At 42.6% G+C, this 13,959-nt stretch overlaps 1 protein-coding gene across 4 annotated transcripts in view; it reads left to right on the forward strand.

The window, feature by feature from the left end:
* Positions 1 to 854: 854 nt before the first annotated feature.
* The window catches only part of TRAF3IP1 (TRAF3 interacting protein 1), a 31,972-nt gene continuing 18,867 nt past the window's right edge, over positions 855 to 13,959 (forward strand). For all 4 annotated transcript variants that reach the window (XM_055001255.1, XM_055001264.1, XM_055001274.1 and 1 more), the window contains exons 1-6: positions 855 to 996; positions 3,327 to 3,395; positions 5,068 to 5,229; positions 11,143 to 11,277; positions 11,380 to 11,844; positions 12,636 to 12,713. In XM_055001255.1, coding sequence (XP_054857230.1) covers positions 874 to 996; positions 3,327 to 3,395; positions 5,068 to 5,229; positions 11,143 to 11,277; positions 11,380 to 11,844; positions 12,636 to 12,713 — 1,032 coding nt within the window. In that variant the 5' untranslated portion in view covers positions 855 to 873. The remainder of the gene's footprint in view (positions 997 to 3,326; positions 3,396 to 5,067; positions 5,230 to 11,142; positions 11,278 to 11,379; positions 11,845 to 12,635; positions 12,714 to 13,959) is intronic.

Raw genomic sequence — 13,959 nt, forward strand, 5'->3', positions numbered from 1 at the left:
AATTGTACTCAGAAACTAACTGGAACGCAGTACAGCTTTTTCCAAAACTAGCAATATGTGTTTCCAGTATTGTGCCCCCGCCCGCCCCCCCCCCCCCCCCCAGTCTCACAGTTGCTGTGTATCATGATTGCCAGCTCCGGGTAGTGAAATTCCAGGAGATTTGGGGGTAGAGCCTGTGGAAGGCAGGGTTTGGGGAGGGGAGGGACCCCAGCAGGGTGTATTGCCACAGAGTCCACCCTTCAAAGCAGCCATTTCCTCTAAGGGTACTGATAGGCTTACCAACCTCCAGGTGGTGGCTGGGGATCTCCCGGATTTACAACTGATTTCCAGGGCACAGAAATCAGTTCTCCTGGGAAAAAATGGTGACTTTGGAGGATGGCATTATACTCTGCTGAGGTCCCACCCAAACCCCGCTCTCTCCAGGCTCCACCCCCCCAAATCATCAGGAATTTCCCAAGCTGGAGCTGGCAACCCTAGGTACTGATCTCCGTAGTCTGGAGACCAGTTATAATTCCTGGAGATTTCCAGGCCCCACCGGGAGGTTGGCAATCCAATTAAGCTTATCAACTCTAGGTTGCAGAATTCCTGGACGGTTGCAGACAGAGCCTCAGCAGGGTATAAAGGCATAGAGCCCACCCTCCAAAGCAGCCATTTCCTCCGGGGGAACCGATCTCCGTAGCCTGGAGACTAGTAATTCCGGGAGATCTCCAGGCCTTGCCCGGCGGTTGCCAACCCTACCCAGCCTTCTTCTGGTTGCCTTGACGACCGGCGCAGAACCTGACGTCATCTCCCGCCGCCCACTAAGAAGCTACCGCCGCACCTTCTGGTTGCTAGGGCCGCGCCGCCGGGTGGCAACGAGGGCGGTTGTCCGCCATGGAGGGGTCCGCGGTGCGTCGCACGCAGGAGCTGCTGGGCCGAGTCATCCGGAGGCCGCAGCTGCACGACCGCCTCCTCAGCAGGCCGCCCTTTCGCTACCTGCACGACATTATCAGCGAGGTCAGCCCGAGCGCGGCGGGGGGGAGGCCGGGAGAGGCCCCGGGAAGGCCGCTGGGCCCCCTCGGCGCCGCTCCGAGGAAAAGCCCCGCGTCTCTGGCTGGCCAGTCCGCCCCAGAGGCCGTTTCTTGCCAACGGCCTCGCCTCAGAGACGTGGAGCGGCTGTGATTTTGTTCTGCCCCCTTGAAGCGATTCCTCTGAAACTTAGACCAGGGCACGGGGAGGGGGCTGCATGGAGTCATGGGACTTCTTTTTATCATCATCATTATTGTTTATGTATAAAATCCACTTTTCGCACTGGGTTCCAAGGCGGGTTACATCCTGCAAGCGAGTACAATACAATCAATAGAGCAGAAATAAAACAGGGTCAACAGGACATTTCCTCACCACAAAAACACACGCCCGCTTTTAGGCAGCGTTGGGAATTACTAGACCACTGTACTCTTCCTCTTTTAATGGCTTTTATAGGAGGCATCGTTTAGATTTAGCACTGAAATACCTTGATTTTTAAATGCGGTTGTAAGGAACAGAACAAGCAAAACAACGACCAAGCCCCACTGATTTCACTGAAAGAGATTTTAAGCACATGCTTAATTTTCCCATGGGGAAAATGGGATTTAGCTGTGGTTGAGTCTGGCTGGATTTTTAGAATGAATGAATGAATGAATGTATGTATGAATGTACATACGTACTTACTTCCTTTCTCACTGAGACCCACATGCAACTGTATACAGTCTAATCAGCGGCTAGGATATTCACTGTGAATACAATGACATTCAATGGTATCCTGAAGACTAGAAAGGATGTTCCCAACAAGCATTTCTTTAAGTTTTCAGGCTAGTGATTCATTTTATTGGTTGTAGTGACTCACATTGGGCAATCCACCTTGAGTCTCAGTGAGAAAGACAGACAAACAAACAATAAAGTATTGCATTTTAGTTGCATTACTACCTTTTCTTTCTTATCTACCAAATTCTGACAGTCCTTTTCTTAGAGCTTACTTATGTTTTTTAAAATTTATACCCTGCTTTTCTCCCTGGGGCTATCATTCTCTTTTCCTCTTTATCTGCATAACATCAACCCTGTGAGGTTGTTTAGGTTGAGAAAGTTAGATGCAGACCCAAGGTCCCCCAGTGAGCTGCCGCAGCAGAGCAGGGATTCAGACCTGGTTCTTCCAGATCCTCGTCCAGCATGCAACCCTTATGCTGTGCTGTATAATCTAGGGTAGCAAGTTTCACGTTTTCTTCAGAGAGTACTATTAGTTGCACAAGAAAACAAGCACAAGACTTCTGAGTACGTCTTTGCTCCTATTCAACAGTTTTCTGTATAGGAAGGTCCCAACAGCAACAGGATGTATATGTTTACAGAAGAATGTTGGTACATTCAGTTTATCCATATCTAGACTACCAGGCAGGGAGAAGCTGCATCTACCCGAAGTCCCCTTCTTTGCACCTGTTAAAGGTACAAGCCTTTTCTGGTTCATGAGCTGACTGTTCTTGTGTAGGATTGCCAACAACAACATAGTTGCTGTCGTGATTAAAAACAGCATTTAATTTGCAATAAGGCCAGGATGGTAAATGGTGCAAGGAGCCATTAATGAGTTAAAGGATCAGTAGACATTCAACTTCTTCATAAGTGTAACCTGGGAATAGTACTGGGAGCAGAGTTACTTAGAACATCGTCATTATCAGTAGTGTTCTTTGATTCTGCCTTCAAACAAATACAGTATATATGCAACAAGATTCTAGGCCAATAGTGCCGTTAAGTCCAACAAGATCTTCAAGATATAAGCAAGAGAGCTGCTGTAGCATCATGGTTAAATGGTTGGGCTACAAATCAGCACTCTGCTAGTTTGACTCCCACTACTGCTCTGAACTCAGTCGGTTGCCTTGGGTAAGCTGCTCCTCTCAGCCCCAGCTGCATTGCAGGGATAATAATACTGCTCTGAGGCTGATTCCGCACACGTTGGATAATGCACTTTCAATGCACTTTATCAATTGTTTGGGGTGGATTTTTTGTTCCGCAAACAAAAACATCCGTTCCAAATGATCTATAAAGAGGATTGGAAGTGCATTATCCAACATGTGCGGAATCAGCTTGAGTGTGGCACTGATCTGTCCAGAAGGGCAGTATATAAGCATACCGTTGTTGTTGTTAAAGCTCCCTTTGTCACCATATATGTGTTGTCAAAAACCTTTTAGACAGAATTATGATGCCAGTGGGCTGTCTCATTTAAAATGATAAGTATGAAAGTATTAAAATCTCCATAAATTTTAAATTATAAGCCAAGTTGCCGTCCAAACCCAGAACACATTATTTATGTTTTTTAAAAGGTAATCAGATCAACTGGTTTCATGAAAGGACTGTATACAGATGCAGAGATGAAATCTGACAATGTTAAGGTATGTCTGGAATGTCATTATTCAATCTTTATCCTAAGAAATCTTCCTAATTTTCAATAAGTAGAGTTGTATCAGAGGAATGCATATATACAGTATACATCTGTACCAGGAACAAAGGGATGATACTTTTCTCAGTGGACCGGCACTAGTGGAAAAGGAACAGTTTCATTTAATCCTCACTCCACCCATGCAGTGGTTCCTCTGTGTGGTCCTGTGACCCTGGGAATCTTTTTAGGGGCAGAAGGGGCTGTAAAAACAGGAATGTGGGGGGGGGGAAGAGGCTTTGTGTACACAGAGAGATAATATACTTGCCAATATGTAGGCTGAAGTGAAATATCATACCAGACTGCAGTTTGCACTAACAAGTTACCTACAGCAGTCTCTGGAAGCAAAGCAGTGGCTGTAACTCTGGTGTGCTGGTTCAGAGTTCTATGCCAATATGAAATATGGTCCTCTAATGGAGCCCACGTGCCCAAAACTGATGTCAGAAAAAGTACCTCTCCTCTACATTTTCTTTCTCTGAATAGTAGAGATGCTGGCTCAAATTAGCTTTGGATGAAACGATATTTTCGGGATGAATACGCTTATAAGCTTCTACAAATGTGAATCCAAAGGAAAGATCCATAAAACAGTAATAAGCATCTTTGAGTGGGTGATGAAAAGCTGTCATAGGATTAAGAATGCATGATGCCAGTAAGATTTTTGGAGCAGATCATACTAACTAATAAAGTGAAGAAACCAGGGTAAGGGAGCAGAACTGAACACTGAGAAAGTGAGCAAGTTACCATGGTGTGACAGAGATGAGTTAGTTAGAGAGGGAAGGCAGGGTGGGAGAAGAGAGAAAAAATAGTTTACCAGCAGATCAGCAGAAAATCAAGTTATCAGAGGGGAAGATACAGACAGCTGGAAAATTGAAGTGGGGCGGGGGAAAGAAGCAGGACTACATACCATCAGCTAGACGGGGGCTTGTAACCCCCTTAGAAGACAGGTGTTCTCAGCAGTGAAGACACAGGTATGCACTTTGGGCAACACTGTCTCCCTTGTATAGGGCATGCAGGAGAAGCACAAAAATAAAATATTTCTGGGCTTGAAAACAAGAAAAGGTTAGATCCTGGCCTAGGAGGAGGGCAGTAGGCTAGAGGGGACACCTCAGTGATTCTGCTGCAACTGCATGCTCACCTGGTACAGGGTGGTGTGCAAAGAATCATGGGTGTTCAAACTGTGGCTGGACCCAAAGAATTAAAATCTGTTCTTTACAAATCTCCATACCTGGTAAAGCATTAGGAGTGTATCATGCTAACAGCAAGTCGTATGGGTTTTTATGACCTTTGGTTTGCATTGTGGGGGTGACTTGACAGACAGAGTCCTTGTGCGGGCCTTAATGGTGACTTTTGGTGATCTCGATGGCTTGTGGAGGGCAGTGAACATGCTCTGTGTCCATCAGGCCCATTTTTTGGAGTTTCTTGGGGTTTCAGTCTAATATTTTTCAGCAAACCTGGAGAACATCCTACAGCATGCAAAACCTCTTGTCTGTCAGCGGTTCCACTTCATTCTCCTACTGCTAGCCACAGGACCATTATCTTTATTGTTGAAGGCATGATACAGTATTAAGACCACAAAATTTCAGATTTAAACCTGGAGAATTTTCTTTAACAATCTGTTGTTGTTGTAGGACAAAGATGCAAAAATCGCCTACCTTCAGAAAGCCATAGATGTTGTTATCATGGTAACAGGAGAGTCCCTGGCAGTGAAACCTGCACGTATCGTCGCGGGGCATGAGCCTGAAAAAACCAATGAACTGCTGCAAGCAATTGCTAAGTGCTGCCTCAATAAGGTATGAGATGCCTTTAGGCACTGGCTGTTACAAGCTTCCATTACAAACACAAAACTGGAATCCAGGGAATGTGAGGAAAAAGGTATCTGTCAGGAGTCGCAAGTTGGAAGTATCCTTCCTCTCACCTCCTCCTTAGTTGGATTTATGTAGCACAGGTGAACTTTCTAGTTTCTTACAGTTACTGTGATTAAGGAAAGTGGCAATTGTGGTGGTTCTTCCCCCACCTTCCCCCCAATAGATACCACAGGGTGCTCACCAGGTTTTCTTAATCGTCTCATTTTTTAAAAAAAAAATCCAATTTATTTTTTAAAAGGCATCAGACAAAGAGACAAGTTTTTTACATGTTTATTTTCAAGTAAGTAACCCTATCTCTGCTGCAAATTGCCTCCAGCAAGTAGCCTACCAAAACGTGAGGTGAGTCTAGCCTGGCTCCAAACTTTGCCAGAGCTACTGCTGGCTTCCTACCTACCCCTTCAGTTAGGACCTGATCTTTCTACTCTAATTAGGTCTGTTTACATAAGCTAAAGATCCTTGATACAGTATGAAGCAGATGAAAAAAGAACTCTCATGGCCAGTTAGAGACACTCCGCAAAAATTCCTTCTTGAGCCTGAAGTGACTGGCTAAATCTAATATTGTATATAATCTAATATATGCATATCTTAATATCCAAAAAAGGCACACGTGTAGACCAAATGTTTCTCGATGTATTGTCGAAGGCTTTCACGGCTGGAGAACGACGGTTGTTGTGGGTTTTCCGGGCTGTATAGCCGTGGTCTTGGCATTGTAGTTCCTGACGTTTCGCCAGCAGCTGTGACTGGCATCTTCAGAGGTGTAGCACCAAAAGACAGAGATCTCTCAGTGTCTGAGATCTCTGTCTTTTGGTGCTACACCTCTGAAGATGCCAGTCACAGCTGCTGGCGAAACGTCAGGAACTACAACGCCAAGACCACGGCTATACAGCCCAGAAAATTCAAAACAACCAAATGTTTCTCATTTGTTTCTGGTCAATTAAAGGTATATATTTCTTTAACTGCAAGGTCTAACATTGCTTCAGTCCATATTCTTATATGTGGTATAACTGCCACTTTTCATTTTTGAAGAGATATTTGTGTAGTTATTACCAAAATTCATAAGATCCAGAGCCTTTGTCCTTTTGAGAGTTTTCAGGAAGAAGTAATGTACCTTAATATTGCAGTAAGTGGATTAAGAGCCAGCAAACATTCTAGTGTAAAATTAATTTGTCTATTAATTTCTAACAATGAAATGTCATGCTAAAAATGGCTTAACAGACATATCTGTAATAATTTGTTCTTGGCCGCTTATATCTCCAACACCTATCCGAGTCTGACAATTTAAGGAATCTCCTAGCTATCTAATAACTGCAGAGAGTAATAGTTTTTCTGGTATTAATTGTAATCTAAGGTTTAATATTATATTGTAATCTAAGAAGTTTAACATTATTGTAATCTAAAAAGTTTAACGTTGTACTATATTTCTTGCCATATTGTTTTCTGAATTTGGGGGAAGAAATTGTGTTTAGATTGCGTGTCTCTAAAGAGTTTAACAACCTCTTTGTTCTTTAACAGCTGTATTAATGAAATGATACCGGACTTTGCCCATGTCAACTATATGAAAGATTCATCTGCAGTTTTGATATTAGGTTGCCTCGTAGTGTCAGTTAAACATGTATAAATGAGTAAAATTTTGATGCTAACCCATTATCTTTCCAGATTCTTTCAATTGCTTGAACTCTATGGCAGTGTGCATAGTGTGAGCTCACTAAGAAGCTGTTGTAGCATAGTGATTAAGTGGTTGGGTTGTGAATTGGCACTCTGCTGGTTCAGATCCCACCACTGCTGTGAGCTCACTGCCGAGAGCCAGTTTGGTGTAGTGGTTAAGAGCGTGGGACTCTAATCTGGAGAACCGGGTTTGATTCCCCACTCCTCCACTTGAAGCCAGCTGGGTGACTTTGGGTCAGTCACAGCTTCTAGGAGCTCTCTCAGTCCCACCCACCTCACAGGGTGTTTGTTGTGGGGATAATAATGACATACTTTGTAAACCGCTCTGAGTGGGCGTTAAGTCATCCTGAAGGGTGGTATATAAATGGAATGTTGTTATTATCAGTAAGTGGTCTTGAATAAGCCACTCATTGTAAGTATCAGACCCAGCTCCCCAGTTGTATTGTGGGGGTAATAATAACATACACTTTGTTCACCACTCTGAATGGGGCATTAATCTGTCTACAAGAGTTATATATAAGCACTGTTGTTGTTGTTGTTGTTGTTGTTGTTGTTAAAGCTTTTTTTGTTTGTGCCCATAGAGGCTAAACAGGGTCCAAAGAGGGCTGTTTCCAATAATTTGCTTGTGCTATTTAAAAAGGTCATATAACAGGCCCTTAAATTAGGGTGTCCAAACTCTCTCAGTTGATAGTTGTAATTTTTGTATGCAGTTCTAGATCTTTGACTATCTCTCCAAATGAAAGTTTGAAAATTTTTGAGAAACGCTTCTTTGGGAATATACATTGGCAGGACTTTAATTAAGATTAACTTGGGGCAACATTCATCTTTGGATGTTAATTTTACCCCAGAATGTTAAAGTTGAAGGTTTCCCTATTTATATAATCTGTAATGTATTGTCGAAGGCTTTCACGGCCGGAGAACGATGGTTGTTGTGGGTTTTCCGGGCTGTATTGCCGTGGTCTTGGCAATCAAACCCAGGATGAATCAAACAACCAAGGAAAAACAGTCTCCTACAAGAAAAGTGTTTTTGCCATATATCAAAGGAATTACTGATCAGATGGGAAAGCTTATGAAAAAGCATAACCTTCAAGCAGTATTCACACCCACCCGAAAAATACAACAGATGCTACGATCAGCAAAAGACAGTAGAGACCCCCTCACCTCTGCAGGAGTATACTGTATACCCTGCAGCTGTGGACAAGTTTACATCGGGACCACAAAGCGTAGCATCCAGACAAGAATAAAAGAACATGAAAGACACTGCAGACTTGGACAACCTGAAAAATCAGCAGTGACTGAACATAGCCTAACTCAAACAGGGCACAGTATCTTATTCCAGGACACCAAAATACTGGACAACACTTCCAACTACTTTGTCAGACTGCACAGGGAAGCCATTGAAATTCACAAGCATAAGCAAAACTTCAACAGGAAAGAAGAAACCTTAAGAATGAACAGAGCATGGTTTCCAGTTCTGAAAAACACCAGGCTAACAAAACACTCTATACTCGACAATAGTCCTGCAGAGAAGATTAGCACATCAAGCACCAATCCATATGCAAAAGAACCTCCTCAGGATACAGTGAAGCCTCCCGCCATTAGCATTCCACACCCTGGGAAACTCTTACAGGATGACTCAGCTCAACCCCACCCCTCCTGAGTAGATACAAATGACCTGCCAACATCTTTTCCACACTGTGACACTAAGAGATCTCTGTCTTTTGGTGCTACACCTCTGAAGATGCCAGCCACAGCTGCTGGCGAAACGTCAGGAACTACAATGCCAAGACCACGGCAATACAGCCCGGAAAACCCACAACAACCATAATCTGTAATGTTTTTTAATTTTGTGGTGATATTTAATGAGACCACATTTCCAGGGATTATTAACCCTAAATATTTAAATTACAGTGTGGTCCACTTGTAGGGAGCAGCTAGTTCTCTCTTATTAAATTCAAATATCCAAGTTAGCTCTTACAGAGCCCTGCTTGCTTTGCTCTGAAGTCTACGTTCTGGTTAGTCTCTTCCTTGGTTGTTCTGCATACTAAAGGTATAAGCAGTACTTCTAAAGCGAGTGATTTCAGAACTGGTTATTAAAGGCACTAGAACTAGGACCCCAAGGTGCTGCTCCTAGAAGACTACACGGCTTCCTCAGCTAAACCTTTTGAAGCTTATCTTCCTCCAGCCTCCATCTTCATCTCAGTTCACCTGCCAGAACACAGGCTTCCTTCTTTGGACAGTTGTTCTTCTACTGTCTGTGCTGCTGTCCACATACATTCACGCATACTACCTGCAGTCAAGCTGTGTCTGGCCTTTTATTTCATCTGGCCAGGCCTGTAATGATTTTAAGTAAATGTGTGCATGTGCCTTTAAATGCTTGGTGTGATATAGGTGAAGAGTGGGGGTGAAAGAGAGGGATGAGTGAGCGATATGATTGGTTGATGTCTGAGAGTGTGAGCGGAGTGAATGCAGTTTTAAACTGAGAGTGGAGAAAGAATATTCAGTCAGGGAAAGAGAGGCTAGCTGTGTGCAGCCTGAGCATGTTTTAAGTATTATTGAGAGAAATATAACCTATGTGGAAACCTGATCTGAGTATGTTTGTGAAAGAACATTCAGTCAGGGAAAAGCAGGCAAACTTTGAGTGAAGCCTTAGAAGAGATCTGTATGAATGAGTTTAAGTGAAGTAACTTTAAGAATTGAGAACTACTCTTATGAAACCGATACGCTTCTTGAAAAAATAAAAGTTTACTTTGTTTTTGTTATATCCCAGAGTATCTGTCATTGCTATATCCCATTTCTATCCTCAGTGCTACATAGAACCAACCTGACGCTTGGGCACGTTACTAAAGGGAAAATTTAAATAAAATACCTTGGAATATAATATTCCTGGTGGCAGCAATCTACCCAGAGGGTGTAAGGGAATGATTAAAGGCAAAATCTACCCAAGAGAAAGAAGGGGTCGTAAGAAGGCCCTGTCAGCCAACCATTGACTGGCATATCTCAGGGCCCTGGCTCATTGTTTTTTAACTAAAGACCAGTGAGAATGGATAGCTTGCCCACTAACTGACCAACCATATGTGACACATTTGGATGCATCTATTCTATATAACTATGAGAGATTCTTTGACAACCTCCCAAAGCTTTTTCCCTGCTAATGTAATTGAAGCAGCTTTGATCCTTGGCAGGTTGCCTAAGGCCTACAACTTTGTAATTAGAAAATCAGCCTGGGAAGTGAAATCACCCCAATTTCCATCATAACTTAATTAAGTGCCCTCAAGTTGCAGTCCACGTATGGTGACTTTTCATGGGGTTTTCAACACAAGAGATGAACTGAGGTGGTTTGCCATTGCCTTCCTCTACATAGAAACCCTGGTCTTCCTTGCTGGTCTCCCATCCAAGTACTAACCACAGCCAACCCTGCTTAGCATCCAAACTTTGCGATCTCAGGGTAGTCTGGGCTGTTCAAGCCGCTGTCATAACTACCATTTTTTAATATTAAGTAGAAACATTACATTATTAAATTAGGTCAGCAAAACACCCAAACAAGTGCTCTTTGGAATCCGTCTATGCCTGTAGTCAACTCACATGCAACAGCTGTTCATCCATCAAATGCCAAAAACCTCTGGAAAGATGTCATGTAACATAAATACTTTCATTAGAATGGTGATAACTTTTGTTAAACTGTAAAACAAATTATATAATTCTCTTTATTCTTTCTGCTACTCTTCTGTTTGTTATCCTATTCTGTTGTCCTGTTGCTATATACATTTAATAAATAAAGTATAATTTTTTTTAAAAAAAACCCTCTTGTATTAAAGTATTTTGGGATTCTCTTTTTGTATTACAGCTGTGTATTAATGAGCGAAAACTTGTGTTAGTGCTTTAAATGTCAAATAATAATCATTAGAACTGAAAAAACCGGCAATTTATTTATCAGCAAGATCATATTGTGAAAATATTGGAGTGACAAGAAAATTTATCTGACAAGCGACCCAAATCCTTAATGGAAGTAAGGGACATTCTCCTGACTAAGTGTAATTAGGGTTACGTAGCCCTAAAATGAATGTGGAGTTATATGTAGATTCTTGCTTTTAAAGAATTTTTCAGATTACTGAAAAGATTACTATTGTCAGCTAAATTTTCCAGTTTGATTATATTTTTTCCTCTTTGTAGCTCTCCAGTGACGATGCTGTTCAAAAAGTTCTTGCTGGAGATAAAGTTGATGTCAAAGGAAAGCCGTCCTCTTCTAAATCCCAAAACAAAGAAAGCAAGGAATCTAAGACAGAAGAACACAGATCACATAAAGAGGTACTGTGAAATATCTTTATGATAAAAATGCTGCTACTTGCATGCAAAACAAGATAAAAGATTTTAGTACACTTTGATACTGTTTTATCTGTTTTTTTTTAGGGAAGAGATAAAGGCGTAAGTCAAGACCAAAAATCCAAAGAAGAGTTGAAAGAATCAGAAAACAAACGAAAAGAAAAAGAAAATGACAAATCTAAAGATTATGAGAACAGGCAGAAAAATCTTGAAAAAGACACTTCTAAAGAGGGTGAAAAACATGAAAGGGACAGAAACAAGAGCAGAACAACCAAACATGGGAGAGAGGCAGAGAAATACAGAGACAAAGAAAAAGGAGAGCAAGAAAAAGATCCAGAACACATTAAAGGGAGGGACAAAGAAAAGAAACATGAGGGAGGAAGAGAACGAGACAGATTAAGAGAAAAGGACAAAGAGAGAGGTAAAGACAGGGAGAAAGAACATGAGAAGGACAGAGAAAGGGGAAAGGATAGGGAAAGAGAGAAACGAAGGGAGCGAAGCAAAGATGTGGAGCCAGCACAAGAACATGGAAAGGACAAAGGAGAAAGAAAGGTAAATGACATTTTTGGAACATTTTAAACTAGTGGTTGATGGCAACTGTAATGAACAACTCTTTATAGCACCTCTGTCTCAACAGTGTAGAAGACTTCTGGACCTAGCAACTAGAAGGACTTAGCTAGACAAACAGTTTTTGGAGTTTTGCATCTGTTGGATTATTTTACATAATTCTGCATCCATGGAGCTAGGTAGAGCACTGAATTCAGCCGCCACTCCTCTAGCTTCTCCTTAGCACCTTCTGGCATCTGAGATTATTCCAGGCACTGTTGACATATTTTTCCAAACCAGAATCTATTCCCCTTTTTAAAAACTTCCTCTTTGTTCATTCTTGGAGCTGAAGTGACTGACTTGATTCAGATAACACAGAGATGTTCACAGCCTGCCTCCTCTCTGTGCACTACAAACCACACACTGCCCAGTGGATTATAGAATAATTAACATTGCAGTGAGCGGGGAGAAGTGTTCTGTACAGGTATCTCGTGTTTTACTGCTCAGAACTCCGTGACGTTTGATGGAAGGTTGTTGGAACAAAATCCTTGGAGTAAAGTTACAGAGAATCCCAACTGAGATGTAACTGATGGAATTGGCTCCACCCTAGTTCTTACATTAGGAAAGCAGGAGATGGGTGTTGCATGGGACAGAAGCTCAGTATAAGCCACGTTAGATAGCATTTGGCTTGTGGTTGGAGGGCATTTTTCTCCGTATGGATTGATTAACTCCCTTAGAAAATTGAAAATGAAAACAACAAAGTCAACGTTAATAGTGTAAAGCATTTTTTTCTGTAGTCCATAGGATCCGAAGAAAGTGTAACTAGAAAAACAGGAGAAAAGTCGACCAAAGATACAACTGAGCCAGATAAAGAAGTAAGTAATAGAAAATATGTTTTCTGCAAATACTCTGATTGTAATCTCATTTTTAGATTCCCCAAAGAAATGACAGCATGAACAAGAAGGTTTCTGTCATTGAAATGCTGTATCTCTGCGCCATCCTGTTATCTTCAGTGGACTTAGAAGGGTCTAACTCTGCATAGGATGGCACAGTGAAAGAAGGATTCACTATTACAAATTGCACAAGACTCAGTCAAAATCTTGAGGAGGGGCAGGAAATACAATGTTGCCTCCTCAAGAGCTAAGGAAATCATCTTTGTACCTAGGATATTCATACTGCAGCTGCACAGCAGAATGGTACGATGGAGAAATCCTAAGGCAGTCCCTTTGGTATTGCATTACACTCAGGTGGAGTGCATAAAAATTGCATGCTGCTGCTGCTGCTTTTGGTTGAATCATGTAAATGATGGCAGTTTTATTTGAGCGTGTTGTTAGTGTTGGAAACGGGCCTTGGAGGTCAGCCCCTTACGTGATGCAGAAATATGCAAAAGACAGCCATCCAGCCTCCGACGAAGAGGCCACCGCCTCCCAAAGCATGCCATTCCGCCCTCGAACAGCTCTTAATGTTAGGAAGCGTCTCCTAATATTTGAAATCTGCTTCCTTCTAATTTCCATCCATCAGTTCTAGTCCTGCCATCGAGAGCAAGGAAGGTCATAAGGGTCTGGAACAAGTCTCGATCTTCTGTGTGACAGTCCTCCAGATACTTGAAGACAGCAATCATGTCTCCCCTTAGTCTACTCCAGGCTAAACATTCCCAGCTCTTTCACCCTTAGTTTCTAGACCCCTCACCCTCTTGGTCACCCTTCTCAGGATACGCTGTAATTTGTCAACAGCCTTCTTTAAACGAGGTGCCCAAAACGACACGAGTAGAGATGGGCACGATCGCCATTACGATAGAAAAACACCCACGATAATGGCAATTGCGCAATCGGGACCCAGCAAATCGGTTCCGTCCACGGCGACCGATCCAGCGTTCGGGGGGGAGCTTGATCGGGGGGGGCATCGGGTGAGCCAGACACTCAGGCTCCAATAATCTATTCCCCTAGCAACGGAGCTAGGGGAATGCCTGAGCTGTATTTGCCCTCCTTCTGTCGCCCTGGAAAACCGAATGGAAGCCCAGCTTTCCTTGATTAGCAGGGCTTCCTTCTAACCACGGAGCAGCAACCCGGGAGGGGGAAGGGGGTGTTCTGAAGCCATGGGCACTCCACGTTTTTTGCTTTT

The sequence above is a fragment of the Eublepharis macularius genome, chromosome 1 (assembly GCF_028583425.1).
Source record: "Eublepharis macularius isolate TG4126 chromosome 1, MPM_Emac_v1.0, whole genome shotgun sequence".
Classification (NCBI taxonomy): Eukaryota; Metazoa; Chordata; class Lepidosauria; order Squamata; family Eublepharidae; genus Eublepharis; species Eublepharis macularius.